We start from the raw sequence: 23,048 nt of genomic DNA, 5'->3' as shown, positions 1-23,048 counted from the left end.
AGACGTTGTAAATCTTCGACGTCATAAGGCAAATGAAGCCGTCGACCATCTTTGGCGTGCCCGGCTCGGCGAGATCGTTCCGCCTGGGCCGCCGGCGGCGGTTTCGACTTCTCTTCCGCGTCCCCGCCACAAGTCGCGTTCGTACGCGGCTTGAATTCTTCTGGCGGCCCCGGGTCCCCCTGGGTCGGGCCGCTGGCGCGTTCGATGCGCTTCTTGTTAGGCACTTGGCTCACGGTTGCCACAGTGCCTTCCTCCATGTGCGCTGGGCTCACGGTTGCTTCAGCGTCTTCGTCCTTTCGCACCGAGCTTACGGGTGTCGCGGTGCGCTTGTGCGGAGTTGAGGGGAATAATATCGGTAAACATTCCCCTCCCCCGCCGGGGACAAATAGGGGCGGGTCGAGGTTAGTGTGACAAGACGGTTCACGCGACCGCGCGAACGTAACCGTCTTTACGGGTTTTTCGAACTACCCGAGCTGTCAGTGCTATTCGCTTGGCTATCGTTAGCTAGCGCGTCGACGAGCCCCTGGCCGCGCGGGTGGGGACGGTTTCCCCACCCCGAGTGGGCATCTTCTACGAAGTAATCGCATACTTCGTGGCCTTGGATTGCAACGTCCGGCCGTTGCAATATTCGAGGGGCGGAGAGAACGGGCTCTCCTCCGCCTTCTTCCATAGGTTCGGGGTACGTTTCCCCAGCCCAGTCTTGGAGGTACATGATGGCGTTCTGTACCCCTTGGGGCAACGGGGGTCGGCCCCGGTCGCCTCGCTCATCTCGACGGGGAGATCGCGTATCCATCCGACGAGGGTCACGTCGATCCCTTTGATCGGTCCCCGGGTATCGGTACCCGCCTTCACGAGGGGCAAAACGGACGCCCCCACCCGATCGGCTCGGGTCACCTCGACGCGGGCCTCGGTCTGCCCGCGTAGACTGCTGGATGAGATTGCGCATTCCGGGGCGCGTCTCCATCTGATAGCGGTAGTTCCTGTACGCCGTGAACTGACGTTGTTCAGGCGACAGGAACGGGCACGCGTACATGGCGTGGCCGTACGTCCGGCACAGCCAACAAATGATCGCGCTGCCATCGGTCGACGCGAAAATCGCCGCGTGGCGTGCCTCCTCATCGGTGAGTCGAGGCACGTTAGGCAGCCCGCGGTCTCCTTCTCGACGGGAGATATCCAGCTCGGCCATGTTGTAGTTCGGACTACCCGTGGCCCTCGGCGTGTGTGCGAACGCCGTTGCGAAGCTTCCGGTCGAACCGGTGGAAGCTGGCGTAGGGGGTCGGCCTCCTGCCCGGTGGAAGCCTCGCGTAATGAGGACAGGGTCGGCCTGCCACTCATCTTCTCCAATGTGGAGTGCGGTCGCCGGCGAACTCGTTCCGTGCGACCTTGGAGTTCGGACTCTCTTCGCTGCCGGCTTCGGGTCCGGCAGCGGCAACCCGCGACGGGCGCAGTAGGTTGTACCCTCGGCCGTTGCGATACGGCGAATCGTGGAGAGTTCGGTCTTCTGTTGTCCAGGCAACCGTTATACCGTCTCTTCCACTGCGGCCCGATCGCAGTGGATAACCCACGCACAAAGCAGTGCGCGAGGGCTTGTTCTGAGAACACGGCCGTGCATCGGAACGCGGCCGATTCCAGCCGGTCTGCAAACGTGTTCTCGGTTTCGTGAGGGAGCTGTCGCGCCGACGCGACAGCATCAAACGCTTCCCCTAACACATCGTCGGTTAGGTAGCGTTTGATAAATTAGTTGACGAGACCAGGCCAGCTCGTGTCGTCGTGCAGCTGGCCGGCGCGGAGGCCGCGCATGGTGTAACTTGTATACAACCGCTCCGCGTCCCGCTCGAGGAGGTGAGCGAAGACACCGATTGCCACACCTTCGGTCAGGTGCTGGGCATTGAAGGTTATCCGGATATCCTTCAGGAACGGGAGCAACTGAACCACGTCAGTACCGTCGAAGCTCTTCATCGTGGGACGGAGCCTACGGCAGCGTTGGAAGTACTTCGCGATCCGTCTCGCGTCACCCGAGGTAACGAGCCTCGAGGTGTTGTCCAACCGATACATGCGGTAGTTCGCGACGGCGCTGAATTCCTGTATCATGGTGTGGACGGGCTCGGGCCCGGGTTCAGCGGGGCCCAACGTTCCGAACGGCGTGACGGGCAGCGTTCGGACGTCGACGGGGCCGGGATGCGCGGTAAGATCCGCTGCCTGGTGGCCGCCCCAGCGAGGATCGAAGGGGAGAATCGGTTCCCCTGATCCGCGGGCGACTCCTCCACGGCCACGGTCGGGTTCGTCCGGTACCCGTCGGGACTGCCGCATGCTTCCGGATGCATACGGCAGGGCTTGATTCTCGGACGCGAAGTTGGCGTCCGCCGTCGGCTTGATGTCCTCCGCCCTCCGACTGGTGACGGCTCCAGTCGGGGGCCACTCCTGCGCTCCGGATACGCCCGGAGGAACAGTGGCGCCGGGCCCACTCGAGGGGGCTCCGGGCGGCCTCTCGGCCGAGGTCTGTTCCATCTCACGGGCACTGCGGCGCGTTGAGTTGAGCTCCACCGCCATGTGCACGAACGCCCTCATCTGTTCGGCTGATGGGAAGGGTTGCGGGTCGCGTCGGACCCCGGAGTTTGCACTCGTGTGTCGACCCGCAACGTCCACGGCGGGGGAATCGATGCGCGCCTCTTCGACCAGTACCAAACGGGACTGTAGCTGGTCGACGAGGGCGCGCAGGTTCTCCAAGGACTGAGTTACGCGCTCAAACCTTCCTTCGCGGAGGGAGCACAACTCATCCATACAGCGGGCGTAGAAGCTGTCGGAGACGTCGATACGGAGGGGTGTTCGGACATCTTCGATATACTCCGCGATGCGATCGTACATCGCGCGAGCGCGTCCTTCAGAGAATTCGGACGACGGTTTGCGGTCTCGAGGACCAGCGTCGCCGTCGCCGACTCGGACGCGGAGCGCGACCTCTCGCACATCGGCGGGCTCCGAGCGAATCGAGTTGGGATATTGGCCACTCATCTCGACGCGTACGGACGCGGAGGTAGACAATAGTCTTCTCGGTTCGATCTTGAGAGTCTTTTAGGTCGGGAGATCACTGTAGTATAATCACCCCCAACGACGAGGGGGGTGAGTACTGACAGGTTCGGAAAGACCCCGCTCGGCGGGAAGACAGAAGCACGGCCCACCCACGGTACCGAGCACGGGCTCGAGGTAGCGGTGGTAGAGCGGGATCGGGGAGAACGCGCGCACGCGCGAGCGGTTCTACACCTCAACGCCCCGGAGCGGTACCGGGTGACGATCCAGTACCGACGGGCGGAGGCGGAGCCGGCTCGTGGTCGTGCTGCGCGCATCCTCAACGCGCGCGCAGTGCTACTCCTGGGTTAAACGGACGGAAGTTCCTAAAAGTAAGCGGTCAGACCAAGGTGGAGGATCCTTGACAAGTCTGTGCTTGTCGTCCTCCACCGCCGGCGGTCCGCTCATATTTAATGTACAGAGTCACCTATTATAACATTACAGTAGTGCAGGTCGGCCTGCACTGTAGTGCTGTCAGCCGTCGGGGCTGGCAGCACACGTGTCGTACACGTGTGTGCGCGCGCGCCCGTACACGTGGGGTACACGTGTGCGCGCGCACTGAGGTACTGTAGAGCTCGGGCTCTACAGTTGCAAATCTAATCTAAATCTAATTCCGGGAGGGGGATATGCTACAGTATCCCAGTTGTGTTTGGTGGGCCGTTCGTTTGTGCGGGCGGGCGACAGTTTTGCCGTCAGCACATCCCGTGCACGTGATTTTAGGTGGGTTGTGACGAAGGGCTGGGGGTAGGTTCGGTAACAGCCCGTACCGTGCCATAGCGGCAATTGTTCGCGGTCTGAGATGGCCGAGTTTTAAAAGCCATTCGTACATTAGTTGTTGATCGTGTGTTGGTGGCGGTTGCGGCGGGAGGATGGCGGTTTGGCGGACGTGGAGGTTCGTGGGAGTACTGGTGTGTAGTCTTGTTGGGGTGGTGGAGGGGAGAGATGGGGGTTGGAAGTTGTGGGGAAGGGTGTTGTTGCGGAGTTGCGTTGCGTAGCGAGGGCTTGTGTGTTACGGTTTGAGTGGGGGGTTTATTGTTGGTGCGGTTCTAGGGGGTTGGTGTGGCTCTTACTGCCAGCACACTCCCTATGGATTCGTGATTGGAGTTGAGTGGCGTTGGGCAGTGAAGGAGTCGGTAGAGACCTTGCTGAAATTTCGCCGTTCAGAGTGGAGGGGGGAGGAGTGTGGGTGGGTGCAGTGTGGCGGTGGTGGGCGTGAATGTAACGTGTCCATATGCTGTGAGATCGTAGACAGAGAGTAGGTTTTGCTTGATCTTGGGTATGCGGATGGTGTGGGTCTGGATTAGTCTGTTATTCGTTGTCAGCGTTATCGTTCCGCGGTGAGATATGCGGCAGATCTGACCAGTGGCGGTGCGGGTGTGTGAACCGTGAGTTGGGGTTAGGTCAGGGTGCTTGAAGTTGATGTGGGTGGGGTACGCGCCTGAGTCTAGTACGAAATGTGTCTTACGTGGTGTGGGGCTGGGCTGGGCCTGGGTTGCTAGGGCACTTTCGAGTTGGGCAAGGCGGAGTTGTACATTGGTTTGGTTGGCATCCTCGTAGTCGGCCCTGTCTCCTTGGTGGTTGGCTGGGTGATCGTAGAAGGTTTATGCTTGCGGAGGTTGGTCGTAGATCATTTGTGCTTGGTGCGGTTGGTCTTGGAGCATGTGCTGGGCGTAGTGTGGTACATAGGTGGCTTGGTTTTGGTGCTGTGGACGCTTGAGGCCTTGAAGTGCATAGCCCTCATCCGTGTTGTGGGTTAGGCTGGCGTGGTGTGTGCACAACTTGCTTGTCCAGCTCTTCGGACGGGGGGGGGGTAGCGGGGCTGAAACTGTCTCGGTTGACGGCGGTATTGGTTGTTCGGTTGATAGAGGCGTCTCTGTTGGTATTGGAGTCTGTTGTACGGCTTAGAGTGGGGCAGCTGCGGGCTGGATAGAGGCACCATCGGTTGCTGTGTTGGTGCTGTTGGAAGTTGGGTCATGAGAAGGACTTGTCGTACATGGTTAGTGAATTTGCGAACGGTTTCGGGCGGATTCCCTGCTAGGATGACATTGGCTATGGAGAGGTCAGGATGGGATCGGAGTCCTTGGGACATGAATTTGACCGTGGTTCTTTCTTGTTCGATGTTGGGATACTTAGATGCGATCATGCGTTGGCGGATGTTGAGGTGCTTGTCGATGTAGGTATTGAAATCCGTGCCTGGAAGGAATTGAGTAGATCGCGCTTCAGCTTCCAGCACTTCATGTTCTTCGATTTGAGATTCGTGGATGGTCGTACGGATGACTTTGCATATGGAGTGGGGTGATTCACGTAGGATGGCCGGTGGGACTCGTTCGATGATGGAGGACGATAGGCTGGCAATGATTGCCTGGCGGAGTTGATTGGCCTTTGTTGTGCGTTTCGAAATGACTGCGGGATCGGTTGGAGGAGTGGGGTTTGGGGTAAGGAGGTTCTTCGCGTCGCGGAGTTGACTTCAATGTCGAGGGAGTCGTACCAAAAAGGATAGTTTGACTTACTGAGAGTGGGTACGGTCTGGTTTGGGTTGTTCATTGTGGGATGGTGTTTTTGCTGTGTTTTGTCCGAGGGTTGATGTGTGTCGTGAGCTGTGGTGTAGGCTTGTTGAAGTAGTTGTATATATTCTGCTGATTCTCGTTGATGTGCGCGCTGTTCGGCGCGGGCTTGGCATGCCGTTGGTGGATCCGTTGTGTGATGTGCGGTGCTGGAAAAGGTGGACTGGTTGGTGGTTGATGGTGGCAGTGGTGCGATCTGGGCACAGAACCTGTGATGACGAAAGTCTCGTGCCTCTCCCTCTCCGCGAAGGTCGGCGAGGGACGGCGCGCTTTTATCCAATTCTGACGCTAAAAGCTACGCTATTTGGCGTGGCTTTTGGGTGCCATCACATTGCGAGCGACAGCCGCATGACCGAAGAGGCAATAGAATTCACCCCCCTCTCCAGATATACAGTAGCGCAAGATCATGTTCTTCGAAAAGATGCTTTCTCTAGTGGAAAGCCCCTCGTGCAGCATTGCGTGAAAGTGCTCTAGACCATCGAAGGGTACGCCTTGCGTTGCTTCTCCAATCAGTACTACTGTATACTGTACTGTACATAAGGTGCTGAGATCTCTATACAGTAGTACTGTATTGTTGCGGCATTTCCTCCGCGAGATACTGAGCGACCTGTGCCAACGAGAATCCACTCGTCTTCGTCTTTATTATTCACAAGTCTGCTGCCATACCCTTCCCTATCTGCTCCAGGGACGGCTCTTCAGTAATCTATGCCCGGGGGCTGTCCTCTCTTTCCCCGACCTCTCCTGGCGCCCCCTTTCCCTTCAGCTTCCCTCTGCCCCAGTCCTGGCGCCCTCCTTTTGCTCCTTTCCTTTCACCCACACGGCCGGTGGCCTCCCCCGTCTTCTTGTCCCGGCCCAAGTTCCCTCGCAGCCACGGGTTTCCCTTCATCCTTCCTCTGTCTACCGCCGACAGTTCCCCACGCGCATGATCCCGCCACTTCTACTGCCTTTCGGTTGGTACGCCTCGGTTCCGGCCGTGTCCGCTTTGATTCGCCTTACGCGTGTCCACGTTGCCACCTGGCACCTGGGTTCATCCGTAACACTCGTCCCTTTTCCGGTGCCTCTGCCATGAGAAGTCCAGTCAGCCTACTGTCCCTCCGGTGGATGATGGGGAGACGTTGCAATTGCCCCATTGTCTAATAGGTTCACGATTACCTCCCGTAAATCATCCTCACGTGTCCACCTTGGCGACCTGCGTCCCGCAATTTGCACCTTGAACCACCTTGTCCTGTTCCCGGTCACGTTGTCGACCTCCACACGCGTGTCTCGCATGCGGCGGAGGAGTCGTATGGCGTCTGGAAACACCCCATTTCTTGCATCTGAGGTTTGGCGCGCCAGTTCCGATATCTTACGCATCCGATTTGCGTGTACACGCGCAACCTTGTTTCCAATCTCAGATTGCAGCATGTAGCCAACAGGGGAGAGCACTTGCTCCACACGGTACGGTCCGAGCCAGGCTGGAATGATCTCCTTGCCCTCCTTAGATGAAAGCTCAGGGGACCAAACCAGAACGTGCGACCCAATTTCGAAGTTCACGAAGCGCACATCCTTGTTGTATTGCTTGGCTGCCCTTCCTCGCGCCTCCGTACCCTTCTGAACGAGTCTCTTATGCAACGCCTGGAGGTGTCCAGGGATGTTGTAGGGTTCACCAGCCACCCTCCCGGTCTCCTCCGCCCCCCAAGCCATATAGGCCTGCACACCAAACATGGCTTCGTAGGGGGTGACCCCAGTTGCTTCGTGCACCCCTGTGTTGTATCGGAAACACGCCAACGATACATGCGCGTCCCAGTCCTGATTACCGGTGCTTACAAAGCAGGCGAGGTCCCTCGCCAATGTCCGGTTCCATCTCTCCACGCACCCGTTACCTTGAGGATGGAGCGGGGAGGTGCGCACCTCCTTCACTTCTAGCTGAGCTGCCATGGCGCTGACGACGCTGCCAATAAAATTCGGGCCTCTGTCAGAGAGCATCGTCTCCATAGGTCCGAATATTGATACCCACTCGTCCAGGATCGCTCTTGCTACAGTGTCGGCTCGCTCGTCCGGCACCGGCACTGCAAGTGCAAAGCAAGTGAATGTGTCAATTAAGACCAGAATCTTGACATTGCCAGACCCTGTCCGGGGGGTCACTGTCTGGACATCGACGGCCACCTGCTCGAACCTTCGCTGCGGATGATATTGGACTAAACCGGCGTGCTTTCCCTGTTTCCACCCCTTAACCGCCGTGCACGCGACGCATCGTTCCAACTTCTTCTCCACGTTCCTTCGCCATCCTTTCCACCAGTACAGTCCCTGAAGGCGCTTCGAAGTCTGCCTTAGACCGTAATGGCCGCTGAGACGCGACCCGTGTACTTGGTCGAGGATTGGTGCCACCAGCCTCGTGGGGACAACTATTGCCGCATTTCCGCACACGTCCTTGCAGAGTATCCCGGTTCCATCCACTTGATATCCTTTCCTACGCCCTTCTCGCGCGTATCGAAAGACATCTCCGAACTGTTCCCCTTGGGCTTTCCGCAGCTCGGCGCTCGACGGTCCTCCTCCAAGTGGCCCGACGTCCATCAGGGCCGAAACGGTCTCGCCAGCAGCATCGTGCGAGATCCCCTTGTGGCATCGCTGGCACAGCGGCTTCTCCACTGAGTCTCTACTGAGGGTGTCGGGGACGACAAGTGCTCTTCCAGGTTCATACTTGACTGTAAAGTCGAAGTCCTGAACGTCCACCATCCAGCGAGCCAACCTACCGCGGGGCTCCCTCAAGCTCATCAACCATTTGAGCGAACAGTGGTCCGTGACGACAAGCACATCCACCTCGCCGTGGAGGTAGAACCTCCACTTCCTGAGGGCGTGAACAACGGCGAGACACTCTTTTTCTGTGACAGTGAATTTTCGCTCTGCGTCTGTGAGCTTGCGGCTCGTGAATGCAATAGGGCGCCAATTTCCGTTGGTTTCCATCTGCAGCAGGACGCCCCCCAGCCCGTATGAGCTGGCGTCGGTCATCAGTTTCTTCCCGGCGCCCCTTCGCGGAGAAGCCAGCACATCCGGATCGCTTAGAGATTCCTTCAGCTCTTGCCAGGCTGCCTTCTGCCTTGGCCCCCAGCGGGAATGCCAATCCGGGATGATGAGTTTCTGCCCTCTCTTCTTCTTGTGGTTGAAGCCGGTTCCCCTTAGGGCTTCGTGAAGGGGGGCAGCAATCTCAGCGAAGTGGTCAATGAATTCGGCAAAGTAATTCACAAGGCCCAAAAATCGCATCAGTTCCTCACCTCCGCCAGGCTCGACGAGCTTCCTCACAGCGGACACGTGCGCGTCGGATGGCTTGATCCCGTTCTCGTCAATCCTGTGGCCAAGGATTTCGGCACTACGGACGCCGAACTGACACTTTGCCAGTTTGAGTCTGGCTCCGGCATCAAAGAACGTCTTGAGTGCCGAGTCCACGGACTTAAGATGTTCCTCCACTGTAGCCGTCCCAAGGCTCACGTCGTCCATGAGTGCCCAAATATCGACCCCCTTTCGATTCCCCAGTATGACATTGACAGCCCTCTGGAACACTGCTGGAGAGTTCTTGAGCCCCTGCGGTAGTCTCGTATATCGCAGCAGTCCCAATACAGTGCGTATCGCTGTGAGATTTCTCGACCCCTCCTCCAACTCAATCTGGAAAAATCCGTCCTTGAGATCAAAGGTGAAAAATACTGTCTTGCTGGCCATCCAGTCGAGTGTGGCCCGTACATCTTCCATTGGGTAGGTGTCCGTAACCGTGAGCGCGTTTAATTCTCGGAAGTCGGAGGTGACACGCACGCTCCCGTCCTTTTTCTTGACGAAGACGTTACAGGCCGCTCATGGTGATGTCGCTGGTTCAACAACACCCAGTTTTACCAGCCTTTCCATCGCCTAGCGCTCGACTTCCTCCTCACGAGGAGACCTCCTCCTTACTGGACAACAAACGGGCTTGGAGCCATCAACCAACTTGATCTGGTGCTTGACCCCCCTGATTTTGCCCATTCCTTTGAACACCAGGCGTCTGTCCCAAAGAACCTTGCGCAGTCTTTCCTGCTCGCCACGCTCGGGGTAAAACTGGGACAAGTCCATATCCTTTATCGCCCCATCGACATCGGCGTCATTGATGGCGGCCGCAATCTCGGCACCTACAGACCTCCCCGGCCTCCTCGTTACCCTTCCGCGGACCAGCCTTCGGTCCACCCAGATCCTTGCTCGATGAGTTGCAAGGTTGAGTATCAACCCGTACTGCCGCCAGAACCGGCTACCCAGTAGGGCCTTGCTCGGTAGACGCGCTGCCACCCTCACCGGTTCCTCGAACGTCGTTCCCCATAGCCGAAACTTGAGGCGGCCTTGTCCACAAAACTCGATCTCGTGCCCATCAGCTGCGTGTGCACCTTCACCGCTCGGTTTCCAGGTGCCACCCACTCCCTCGAACCACAATCGATCAACCCAGATCGACCTTGCCCCGGTGTCGATAGGTGCCCATACGTCCCTGCCTCCAGCCCTTATGCGAGCGACGATGTCGTCGTTCACGTCCCGACGCGTACCCACGCATCGGCACACACCCTCGTGAACGTGTGTGCCCTGGTCGCCAGCGGCAGCTAGTTGCGCGTTTGCGGAAGGGCTGCCGCCTTTCCTTCCGTGCGCCTTTCCCCCATACTCCGTCCAGAGTTCGTAGATCTGTCTGTCCTCTTCTTAGCGCAGTCTCGGGCGATATGGCCTTTAATGCCACAGTAGTAGCACAGAGCATCCGCAAAGCGCTTCTCCGCGGTGGGGAGCACGGGAGACTTATTTTGAACATCACGTGTCACCTGCCCATCTGGTGATAATCCTTCGCCATCCACGATTGCCCGAACGCGCTCGGATCTGAATTTCGTCTCCCTTTGCGTGGTTCCCTTTGTCCCGCTCATCATAGCGACGCGACTGGTGACGTCATCAAAAGAACCCTGCACGGCGAGCGCATGATCCCTCAAACGTCCCATGAGGGACTGTGTGAAGCGGTCGAGTAAGCGTTCATCGAAAACCGCTTCTGGTAGAGCGACCGCCGCTGCACGAAGCCTTTGGGCGAACTGCGTTATATTTTTGCGACTTTCCTCCCACGCCATTGTGTCAAAAGCGATGCGCAGACACCTTTGGTGGCTGGCGTTACACATTCGCGCCTGCAAGAGGTCCCATAGGCCACATGCATCAGCTTCCAGGTGCGAGGACGCAACGTCCTCAAAAATTGCAAGGGCTGTGCCACTAAAAGCACAGGCGAGAAGTCGGCGATGTAGTCCAGGTTGCACAGGAAAGTTCTTACACAGCCTCCTCCAGGCCTTTCTTGCAGCAAAAAAGCGAGCGTCTCCAGGCTTCGAAATCCGCACTGCGTCCATAGCCCTGCTATATATCTCATAGGCTGTGTGCAGCGGGTAGAATTCCTGAGTCTCTTGCCCTGATCGGCCGGTATGTGGGCTTTGTCCCGAGGGGTACGCATCGGACACTTCCATTACCCCTCTCTTCACGGGCGTAGAAGAGAGCTCCTCTGCGTCCGACCTTCCGGGGACTTGTAGATCCTTCTTGGCGTCCCCTGACGCTGCTATCATTGCTGATAGCTTCTCCGGCAGCGATTCGATTGCAGTGAATGCTGAAGAAATGACATTTCCCGCAAGCACAACTGCGTCTGTTTTTCTGATAGTCTAAACTTTCCCATACGAAGCCCGTGCTAAACCAATGCATGCATGGCGATTTACCCATACTTGCACGAGCAGAAATTTCCCAAGTGTTTCCTATGCGGAGAAATGCGCCATGATTGCGTGGACGTGCATGGCCTGGTTCATGGGCTTGCATTGGTAATTTGCATGGGCTTTCATGGGTTTGCATTGGCCATGTGCATGGGATTGCATTGGGAATCTGCATGGGCTTGCATGTGATTTTCCATGGGCTTGCATTGGACACCTGTATGGGCTTGCATGGGATTTTGCATGGGATCGCATTGGGAATGTGCATGGGCCTGGAAGGGATTTTTGCACGGGTTTGCGTGGCCATCTGCATAGGCTTGCATTGGCCATATACATGGCCTTGCATGGGCTTTCTGCATGTACTTGATTTGGCTATTTGCATGGGCTTGCATTGACCTTTGCATAGGCTTGCATGGGTCTACTGGGCGGTTTTCTTTCGCTCTAGCCGTACAGGTTTCCTCCTTTAGTTTATGCTACGAGCATAAACTAAAGGAGGAGACTTGCATAGTTTACAACACTACAATACAAGACCCTAACGTCGAGGCAAATCTTTTCGCGCTTGCAGCTGCTGGGGATGGTGGCGGTCGCGAGTGGAGCCCGCCGCCTGCTCCGCTAGTACACTTTTTTAGCAGGCGGTGTCGTGTGCTTCTGGCTACGGAGCGCCGTTCGCGGTCTCTCGCAAAGCGCTAAGAGTGGCCGGCCGGAGCGGGGCCGGACAGCTGTGGGCGGCATCATGCACTATAATGGTGCACGACGCATCCCAAGATCGTTCCAATGCTGACATGCTAGTGGCACACCAACAAAGCCTTTGTTGCGTCAAGTCAAGTCGAATTGAACTATTGAGTCGGAGAAACTTTGTTAGTGCCTTCCATGACTCTCTGCGTCGGCCAGGACGACACTCCATGGAGTGTGTTCGTGGCCGACAACTGTGCACAGTTGTAGCAGCAGGGGGCTACGCGAAATGCAAAGCAAACGTCAAATCGCGAAAATTTCGACGAACATAGAACTTCCTTGTGGTTGTCGATAGGCGTACTAAAAGAGTCAGTAAAGAGCAGGGTACACTTGTGAGACGTGCAAAGAGTCCGCCAGATGGAGACCTCACTTACCTTTCATCCAGTACGCAGTCCAGCAGACACACAATCGTGTCTTCCTCACCGTGACGGTTGCAAGCAGTGCATGACTAAATGAGATTGTGTTCACACACTGGCAGTCTGTCAGCAAGGACCTGGGCCGACGCCGTAAGTTGAACAAAGACTCTCTCGTAGTGGAAAGATCGATTTGTACGTACCGTGAGTTGTAACAACTGGCTATGCATTCTGAGAACGAAACACCAAACTTCGAGAGTCTCACACTTTAGCATTGACCGTTAGCAAGGAAACATATGTATTCAGCATAATGAAAGCACTTGATCGCTAAAGCAATTTTGAAATGAATGCTGCGAGAGTACGGGAGAGTCCGCTTCGAGTCATCTAGATTGTAGCAGCTCGAACCATGTGTAGATATTCTAACTCCAAGTCCATAGCATAATGAAATGCCTCAACGTCCGGGGGCGCTGGATAGCTGATTCCACTTGCAGTGGCCAGTCGACGGAGCGTCGCAGGATTGCACAGCCTGATACATACTAACTTGATATGTTTTGTTGTGCGCCTCTACGCCACGTACACGGCTGTCTATTACACAGCTGAGCGTGTAGCGTAGAGGCGCGAAAGAGACTGCATCCCATGCAGCCTTGTTGGGCTTGGTAGTGCCTCACGGACGGTTTGTTCGTATCGTACGAACACTGACGTCCGAGTACCTGTTCGTCTCTGTATGCTTAGCGAAGTCGCTTCAGGGGCCCATGCGTCATCTTCACAAGCCAAAAGCGTAAACCGATCGCGCTGGCACTAGCGCTGTCGGCCGTGCAACGCAAAGCTCGCGTGGGATGGCGACCAGCCGCCGGGCGATTTCAATAATACCCTTGAATGAAATCATTTTCGGCAGATTACTGGGCCAATCAAAAGGCTTCCCTCCCACGTTGTGGACCTCAAGCAGATCATGATGCTCTTGCTCAGTTTTTTTGCCACTCACCGGCAAGCCCATGTGGAAGAGCATCAACAGCAGGGCCAGCTTCTTCACGAAGCTTGTGCCTGCGCCATACACCACGTTTCTGTTTGTTGCCCGTATTGCAGAGAAAGTTCCCAAGGCAGGCCTACCTAGGAGCCCACAAGAAAAAATGCAAGCAGGCAGCAGTAGATGAAGCTGAGGCACAAGAGGCTGACGCTTCTGACTCACCGCCACCCGTGAAGTCTCGTCGTTTGCGTGGGAGCTTCCAACTCACCGGTCGTGCCTTGCAAGAGCGGTATGAGGATAGGATCCGACTGGCAGCGCAAGATTCGAATGTTATCCTGCCAGCCGCCGTCCTTAGCAAAACTTTTTCGCCCCATTGCGCACTGGATGCAACAGGGCAGGATGAACAACAGGCAGAGGCAACCGCAGCTGATACGTCAGGTGTAGAGGAGTCGCAAGCTGAGGATGCGACGCCGGAAGAGGTGGTTCACGCACTGCGAAATGTGTTGCTGGAGATCGGCGACAAAGGTGGTGATCGACAGGCGAACACAATCATCAATCTCGTCCAACATCAGTCATTTGATGCAAGCTTACTCAGGATCGGCTTCGAATCTATTCAGGAAATGCGCCAGAAAGCAGAAGAGGACGCTAAATGCTGGCTCGCAGATCTGAACTTCAAGCAGCAGACCATATACGACCCCAAGAACTGCAACGTGTATGGAGTTGGCTGGTTCCGCTCTCCAGTCGATTCTCTCAAGCGCCAATTTGCAAAAGCTCAGTCACACCAGCTCCTCTTCGATCCATTCATAGAAACGAACCGCGCCAATGTAAGAGTTTACAATCACACGATGGGCTGCGCTCTTATAGAAAACGTGGTTCCTCTGATAAAGGACTTCATCATCAGTGGCGATGGCGGTGGATTCTGGATTGATAATTACAGCTTCGTCGGAGCGATTCAAGCTTACTCAGACAAATCGTGCCAGACTTTGAAAGTCGGATCTCACTCCTTCCTGCCTTTCCATATCTGCTCTCTGAACATGACTCAGACGATCCGACACGAGCTCATCTCCAACTGCGACACTATCGTTGCGTACTTTCCAGTTGAATTCGTGCGGGCTGCAATTAATGTTGCCAACTCTACCGGCGATGACGAGGAATATTGGTGCGGCGAGGAAGAGGAACAGACTTTTTTAATGCCAGAAAGAGTTTCAGTCCAAGAGCGGCGATTGTCGAAGAGCCGTGTATTTCAGGCATCACTCAAGGAGGCCTTGCTTCCGCTTTGGGATGTATGGCGCACTGGAATAGTCGTAGCAGATGGAGAGGGAAATGTCCGAAAATGCCACTCTGTTCTAGCCTCATATGTTGCGGATATGCCCGAAGCATCGGACGTGGGGGGCACGGTGCACGGGCACTGCCCTCGGGGGTACACTGCGAAGCTCGATCTTGCCTCGGAAGAGCCTTGCATTCCACGTAATATCTTGGACACTGTGCAGCGATTGAATAAATTCGAAGTCGCTGAGCAGGCTTGTGATACGGGGAGAAAGAATTCTCTACAAGAAAACATGAGACTGGTGGGCGTGACGACGGTTCGCCCTGCCCTTTTGAAGTGGCCGTTCATGGATCTAACCGAAGAACTGGCACTGCCGAGACTGCTGCGTTTTGAAACATTGCATTATTTTTTCCTGGGTTTATCGCGGACTCTTAAGGTCTGTGCGAGCGAAATGTTGAAAGATCCATTGCTAAGCACGACAGAGCTGCTGAATTCTAAAGGAGGTCCAAAAAAGCTCAAGTCGGCTAGAGTCGACGTATTGAAAAGATGTAACGCGTTTCTAAAGCGTATTCAGCCAGAATCGCCCTGCGTGGGGCTTAAGTTTGATTTCACGAAGTCCGGGACAAACGATGAGCTCTCTGGGTTCTTCACATCAACAGGGATGGTTGCCATGCTTGAGGCCAAAGACTTCGCCGGCATTGATCAAGTCATGCCATTCGTCTTTGCTCTGTTGGACAGGCTTTGTGGCACTATTAATAAGTCTCCTTTGACGACTGGTTGCGTCCTTTATCAAGAACTGGTGGCTACAGCTACCTCCCGCTTCTCGGAGCCTGGATTCACCGCAGTTGAGCTCGACGCGCTCGCCGACCAGATCTCAAATTTCCAGGACAAAGCAATCGAGGTGTTTGGCAAGTACCAGGCAAGTGGTATGGCATTTCCGAAATTCCATGCTCTTCGACACCTTGTCTCAGACATCAATATGTGTGGGAGCTTATCAAACTACAGCGCGGACTCGTACGAGGCAAGCCACAAACTGTTTAAGACAGCATATGACAAGACTTCGAAACGCAAAGACACCAGGCAGGAAGAGGCAATGCGGCGCTTGGTGCTTGCTCAAGGAGCTCAAGAGGCCAGTGCGAGGTCGATGAGCACCCGGATGCTTCCGCTCAGGGAGGACGTCATTGCTAAGCTAATGGGTAAGCGCAGAAGGACGGAATCACTCACAAATATCAAACAGGAGATGGTGCGTGAGGACGCTGCAGGCTTGTCTGGTGTGGGCGACATAATGATGTGGGCAGAGATTAATGCACATGCAGGTTCATGCGGCAGCCTTCTCCAGCACTCAGGCGAGCTAGGACCCAACATTACGGTGCAAGAACTTTGCGAAGATGTCGGAGGTCCCGGACGTTTGCAGTGGTATATTGATTCAATCCAAGAGCAGCACAGGCCACTGGCTGACTCTGTTGTGCGAAGACCCGCTACTGCATCTGTTGCTGGCCTCCCGTGCCCAACGTTAAAGGGCTGTGAGGCGCCTGAGAGCGGCGCTGGCGACTTTGAGATTTTAACTATGGACAATGGAGACAGAGAGATGCAGCGTGCCGTCTCGTCACACAGCTACTACAGCAGCAAAGTAGCGAGACAGGATAATGTCATGATTGAGGAGAGTGGCGACGATCCGCCGGGAGGCACTGGCGGAATTGTGCCTCGAAAGGTCTACATTGCGAAAGTACTGGCTTTTATCGCTATCAAAATCCCGCGACGGGGTCACCTCCTGGCTGACGCATCTGTGAAGAGAGATGACATCGAGATTTGTTTCATTCGGTACTACGATCGTGTTCACGGGGACGAAATCGATGCCGTTGACCGCGCCTTGAACTGCGTGAAACTTCGTTGGGCTGTGAGGGGAGAAGATAAAACTGTTTCTCCAGGAGCATCTGCGTGCGAAGCTGAAACGTCTACAGAAATGACAAATCTCGCTTACATTGATGTGCAATATGTCGGCTCAATCCGCGGCTTGCTTCACGTCGTTCGTTGCGATGATGAGTTGAGAGGCACGAGGTCGCAACCATCCCTCATCCGCAACGGATGGGAGACGCATCGATTCTACATCAACCGATTTAAGCAGCCAATGCGTAACATGAGGTACTCCACTGCAGACCAGCATGATCACAGACCTCACGACTCGTAATGCTCCTTCTACTTAATCGCAGCCTTAGCACTGCAATCGGAACCGCTGGGACAACTCTGAGAATACGGACCGCTCGTCAAAATCTTGAAAAGACACTGACTGAGTCAATCGAGACAAAGAGCGTCCCACAATGTCGATCGTGATAAAGTGTTTTAATGCCTCCCCGCTCAAGAGAGCTGATGTAATCAGGATGCAAGATTCTTCAGAAAGCAAAATGCCTGGCAGTTGCAAAAATCATACACACATGCACCTGCGTACACGTGAGCAGCCATAAACATTTGCCAAACTGTCCTCAAGCTGCACACACAATCCCATTCCCTATCGCATTGCCTTTCTCGCTGTGACGTTCTACGCAATAACAACTGTACCACTTGTAGAAGCTCGGTCAACATTGCTCCGCGGCACATCCACAGAAGCCTCAACAAACCATTCCCGATTCCCGCATCGCCTCCCTCCTTCTTTGGTCTTACTCAGCGCCAGCAAACTATGGCCCCCGCGCACCCCTCCTCTCTCTCCCCCTCCTGAAACGCACCATGTCTGGTCTTCCCAATCGCAGCGACAAACCCCGAAACCCCCCCGTTCCACACTCATCCTACTGTTGCTTGGTACAGTACTATCACTCGTGCCAGATGCGAAATGCTACCAGTATACACACGCCCTCAATTCCTCTAGATCAGCGCCGCATGTATTTCTCCCGTCTTTCTCGATGCACACGTCGCGCCTGGACGCCACCCGATAGACTTGCAGGAAAAATTGGAAGGGCTGAAAAAGTTGTTGTCTCTATCCCGCATGTGAACCGGGCGAACTTGGATCGCATTCACTCAGCGCCGTCGCGCAGCTCTTTTTAGGCTTGTCTCGCCTTCCTCTGACGTGCCAACGCGCTCGTCGCGTGCGGCAATGGTCGTCGACTACAGAAGGGCTTCAAATAAAACTTCCAACTTTACTAGCGTAAATTTGACTATAATATTTCGCAATTAAACTATCGCTACATAATTCTGTAACGGTCATGAGCAATTTACTCCAGCAAGAATTTTCTGCCGGCGTAAAGCTTGAGTTAGTGCCTCAGGCAGGCGCAATTTTCTGCGGTGGAGTAGTCTGGCGAGGACGAGTACGTACGCAGCTTCGCCAATCCTCCTGAGGTCTGAACCTCAGGTCCGTCGGCGCACCACTGTTTCGGCCTGCCTGATGACTGTGGGCCACCGGTGGGGGAGGCTGGATGAGAAACCGGAGTCACCGGTCCGGAGAAGCAAGCGATTGCGGCGTGGCCTCGCTTCCGAGACCAGAACCGTGGCTGATTGCGGACTTCCCTCAGTGGCTCGTAAAAGGAAAAGAGCCAACCGCGGAAGCCACGGAATCTCAAGCCATGAGCCCGAGAGCAGAGAGGGAGATGGTAGCGCTCTCGACTTGAGCGCGGCGATCCCGACGCGGCTAGACAGTGAAATCGGGCCTCTGGCCACCAACGTGGCACTACACTCGCATTCTACGGTCCCCAACCTCAGTCGCGTTACGGATGTCCTTCCCCCGGACCGAAGTTCTTTGCCCCCCGCTGTTGTCGCCGGAGCGTCGACTGGCGACACGGGCGCAGGTGTCGACGCAGCTGTACTGCAGCGGCAGATTGCATCACTGCTCAACCGTGAGAGAGCGAGGGCTGATGAGCAACACATTTATATGCAGACAATGCAAGAAGTGAAAAAGCTACAAGGTGATAAGATCAATTCGTTAATGATCGAGGTTGCTCGGCTGAATGCGCAGGTGATGGAGCTCTCGCATGCCAAGGCTGCGCTGGAGGTCCTGGTTGCAGGTTCATCTCGTGGAGGACGCCAGGCTGCCGCCGCTGCCAAGCGCGCAGTCATTTCGACCAAGAAGAAGCGTCAAAAGGACGCGGCATTCCTTGACACAATCACCCCGCTTCAACGCGACCTTGTCGTAGTGATGAAATATGCCTCTGATGACATTGCGCGTCGTTGCATGCGCAACTTTACTCCGATGGAGCAGTCGCCAGGAATTGCAGACTATCGGTGGGTTCCCTCGCCTCTGAAGATCGCTGAAGGCGATGGGATTGGACCGCTGGGAGGCGGCACTCGAGCGGCGGTACCACTACTCGATGTGGCGAAGCTAGGCATTACAAACGGCGCACTTCTACCGCCGCAATTGTCTCCTACCATTCTGGCTCGCACTGCATACAAGATGGCTCTCGAAAGCGGATCGCTTTCCAGTGCTCTGAGAGCAGCATCCAAGGAGGAGATTTCGGGCGCGTGCATCTTCAATGGCATTCAAGGGGCATCTAAGCTCTCTGCAGAGGTGGCTGACAAGGCGCTGTCATATGTGTTCAGCCTCAAGCGAACGATTTGGACCAGGGTGGCCAAGGTGTGGGACGTCAGTTGTATTCCGGTTCAAAACAAGCTGAAGAGTGCCTCAGTCGACTACATCATTCATGCTCTGAACAATGCTGCTGGCGAAGACGTGAAAATGATGGGAATTTCGTTTGCAGATGACGACAGCGGCGGGATCGACAAAATTATGCGAGCATGTATTGACTGTATTACCTCTGGTAGCCTAGACCACTGGCGTACAGTGGTGCCGCCTGGGCATTCAGAGAGCGATAATATTGGAGAGAGTGGCGTTGACATCTTGTTCGTTTTTGACACCGCTCGGGATATTTACAAGGAGTGGGCTGGACTACGACTGGGAAAAGAGCGCCTCAGGGCTGGCGTAGCATCAATTTTGACGCTCGCTCCCCTCGATGCCTGGATCGCGACGCGCTGCGTAATGCAGGTGGCACTGGCGAGGACAGCGCTGGGCATTGCGACAAAATTATCCGACGATGGTGCAGAGGAGAGCGATATACACTTTGCGTTGCTGAAGGTTCTGAGCAAAGGTGGGGTTTCGCACGCCATGTTCACTGACGTGCTTTCAGATTTGTTACCGAAAGCAACGCTGGGTATTCACGAAACGTTGCGCGAAATAGTTGAGAGGGTTGCTCCAGAAGAGCTGGAGAAGACTCTGATCTCTGATGCCAGCGGGGAGACTTTTGAGCATGCAAACAATACGAGGGAGATAACCTTTTCGTACGTCTGCCCGTATTCGATAAAGGAGGGCAAGGACTGCGACCGCGTCGTTCTCAGACCTTCAGCATTCAAGAAATATGTCTGCGATTGGATCGGAGATGTGTGCGATGGCTTTGTGGGCGTTAGCGAGCTCACGTCTTCCCAGTTTGATCCGATAAGTTTCGACGGCGAGGGGTAGTACCCAAACCTGGAGGCTTGTAATAGAACGTAAATACTAGTGCTATACCAAAAAGGTTCGAATAGTACACAACAATAAATTCCCGGCGATCCGTCCGTCTGTGCCTCCCCCGAACAACCAAGCATTTCTTGCGCTAGCATGTTCAACGTAAATTGCGCCGCGCCCCACATCCCGCACTGTAAGAGCGAACAGCAGACGGGGGCAGTGACGGTGTCTTCTCATACCTTAGACGACGTCGAAGCCGCACAGCATGACCTGGACGAAGCAGATGAGCATGGTGCCCAGCTTGCCCACATCGCGAATCGTAAAAAAATCGCCACCGAAGCTCAAAGTATTGTTGAAGGTCGCTCTCTGTGCATGGGATTGCTAGCGGCTACAGGCACGATTGTGCAACAGTGCAGGCGGATGATTTCAAAAAAACCAGCATGTCGTAATTGTTTGCAACATATATCGAAAAACAGGTTGACGTTTTCGGTTGGCAGGTAGTCGGGGTCGGACACCTCTTTCGTTTCCCACACCCGAGCTCGCCACTGCTCATATATCACCATGCTCGACGCTCCGATGTTCCCTAATGCCGGCACGCCTTCCATTGCCACAGCTACTCAGCACACACAAGTGTCAAGGTACTCCCAAGAATGATCGATTCGAGCCTTTTCTGGCAGCTCATCGTCGTACAGCCATAGAACTTGACTACGTTGACCAAAGAAGAAGCACGATGAAAACGTTCAGTTCCGTGGACGAATGAAATACTACGTTAAGATGATCAAACATGGCACGAGCTACAGAGAAGATCTTCTTATCAAACTTCACAGCAGTCGGAAGAAAATGGTCAAGCCAACTTCAGGAGGTTGTTGAGTTCAATTTCATTGGGGAAGTCGACGGGAGGTGTTCCAACACTGCGGTTAAGCAGAGAGATAAGTACGCATCAAAAAGTAGATGGAGAGAGAGATCGAACTGAGGACCTACGTGCGATTGGGGATCACGGTCATATCGCCGCGATGGTGAGCCTCGGCACACCACTGGAGAAGGGAGCAGACGGGGTCGACATGAATGCAGTCCGTGCTGCATAGTTGTACGAAAACGCGATCGACAAGAATGACGTCAGCGCGATGGTCGCTCTCGGCTTGCTGTTGTAGAAGAGCGCAGAGGGGGTCGATAGGAACGCGGCTTGCGCCGTGTAGTTGTACGAACGTGCGATCGAAGTAGACCTGTGTGTCGACGCGATATACAAGCTTGGCAACGTAATGAGGGATGGGAACGACGGAGTTGGGAAGGATGGAGCGCGGGCTGTCAAACTATAGAGGAGGGCGATTGAGGAACAAGATCATGTCCATTCTATATTCAATTTCGGCACGCTGCTGGTATATGATGTGGAGGGATTCGAGAGAAACACGGCATAGACAAGTTCGAGCGTGCGATCGAGAAGGGTAATGATGTCGCTTCGATGGTCAATCTCAGTCTCTTCCTTCACAAGGGCACTGAGGGAGTCCAGACGAACGCGGTTAACGCTGTACGAATGGGAGATGGTGCATCTCGGCCTCCTACTGCAGGACGGCGCGGGGGGGTCGTGAAGAACGGGGTTCGCGCCTCAGAGCTGTACGAGCTTGCGATTGACAGGAGGGACGATGTGCATGCATTGGACAATCTTGGTCTGCTGCTACACCACGGCACGGAAGGAGTGGAAATGGACGAGGTCCGCGCTCTGGAGCTGTACGAGCGTGCGCAGCGGTAACACTAAGTTGAATCTGGCTCTACTCCTGACGGATGGAGAAGATGGGGTTGCAGAACGCTGCGCGGGCTGCGAAGCTGCTTGAGGATGCGATTGAGGAAGACGGTATGATGCATCTTGGCACGCTGATGCAGCACGGGGCGGACGGGGTGGGCCGTAACATAGGGCAGGCGGCATGGCTGTATACCATGGCGATTGAAAAAGACGGAACAACGGAGTGGCTCTGCGTTGTTGCGGGCGCTAGTAGCTCAGGCGGTATGGAGAAATACGACTCTCAGATTATTCACGACGTGCTCGACTTGGACGAGACCGATGTCCGAAATCTCATGCGTCCCAGAGTTGACGCCGTTGCTTTTACGGTTACCAGCACTTTGACTGAGCTGCTGGAATAAGATTTTGAGTCTCACTACAGACGGATGCCTGTTTTCGAGGATAAGATTGATAATATTGTGGGGGTGGCAATGTTAAAATCGCTGTTACGCAACTGGCGAGGTGGGCTACGCGATGCGGTGGGTAAGCATGTTTCTTTTCAATCGGATGTTGAAGGAGAAGCATTTCGGGGTGAATTATCGGTAGAGCTATCGGACGTTCGTGGGAAAGTTGCTCAGGTGCAACCTGCACCAGTTTTACGACGGGAACAGGGCAGAGTGACACTGAGAGGATGCGGGGGATTTATCAGCGATACGACGAGGTGATCAACCTGTATGACGCTGGGGAGCTAATGCGCTGGATCGGGAGGTACTTGCGGAGGGAGAACGTGTCGGCGAAGAGCAGGGACGGGATGGAGGGCGAGCTGGACGAGAGGCAGCTGTACGAAGGGCTCATGGAGCGCGGAAGGGTCGGCGGAGACAAGAGGTCGACGGCGTTGCGCGCCACCAACTCGGCGTGCGTCTCGATGACGACGTGAGGGATGAGCGCGCGATCTGGCGGTGCAGATCGGCTGTCCTATCAGCTCCCCCTGCACTTTGTGCACGAGCCAGCCTCTTCTCCGCGATCAACTTTGCCGGCGCGACGGCAGCGGCGCGCGTGTGGGGCAGGCGCACCGCGAGCGTGTGGCACGTCTGCGCGGACGACGGAGTCTTGGGCGCAGCTGTCGCCGTGCGGGTGGAGACGCTTCTGCAGCGCGAGCTGACGTCCGGAAGTGGTGGAAAGCGGAACAGGAGGTTACGAAGAGGGGGGAGGCTGGGCTGCAGGAGTTGCAGCACCCCCTGTTGGCAGAGGAGCGTCGGATATTAAATGC

The 23,048-nt window shown here is 55.4% G+C and overlaps 1 protein-coding gene across 1 annotated transcript; it reads left to right on the top strand.

The window, feature by feature from the left end:
• The first annotated feature begins 21,523 nt into the window (after window positions 1-21,523).
• Window positions 21,524-21,811, top strand: CHC_T00009554001 (Sel1-repeat containing protein). Its single transcript, XM_005711511.1, has one exon. It carries the CDS (start codon window positions 21,524-21,526, stop codon window positions 21,809-21,811), a length of 288 nt encoding a protein of 95 aa, XP_005711568.1.
• The last annotated feature ends 1,237 nt before the right edge of the window (window positions 21,812-23,048 follow it).

This window comes from Chondrus crispus, genomic scaffold (assembly GCF_000350225.1).
Source record: "Chondrus crispus Stackhouse genomic scaffold, scaffold_85, whole genome shotgun sequence".
Taxonomy (NCBI): Eukaryota; Rhodophyta; class Florideophyceae; order Gigartinales; family Gigartinaceae; genus Chondrus; species Chondrus crispus.
The sequence above is the reverse complement of the archived record's forward strand: the minus strand, read 5'-3'. Positions and strand labels throughout refer to the sequence as shown.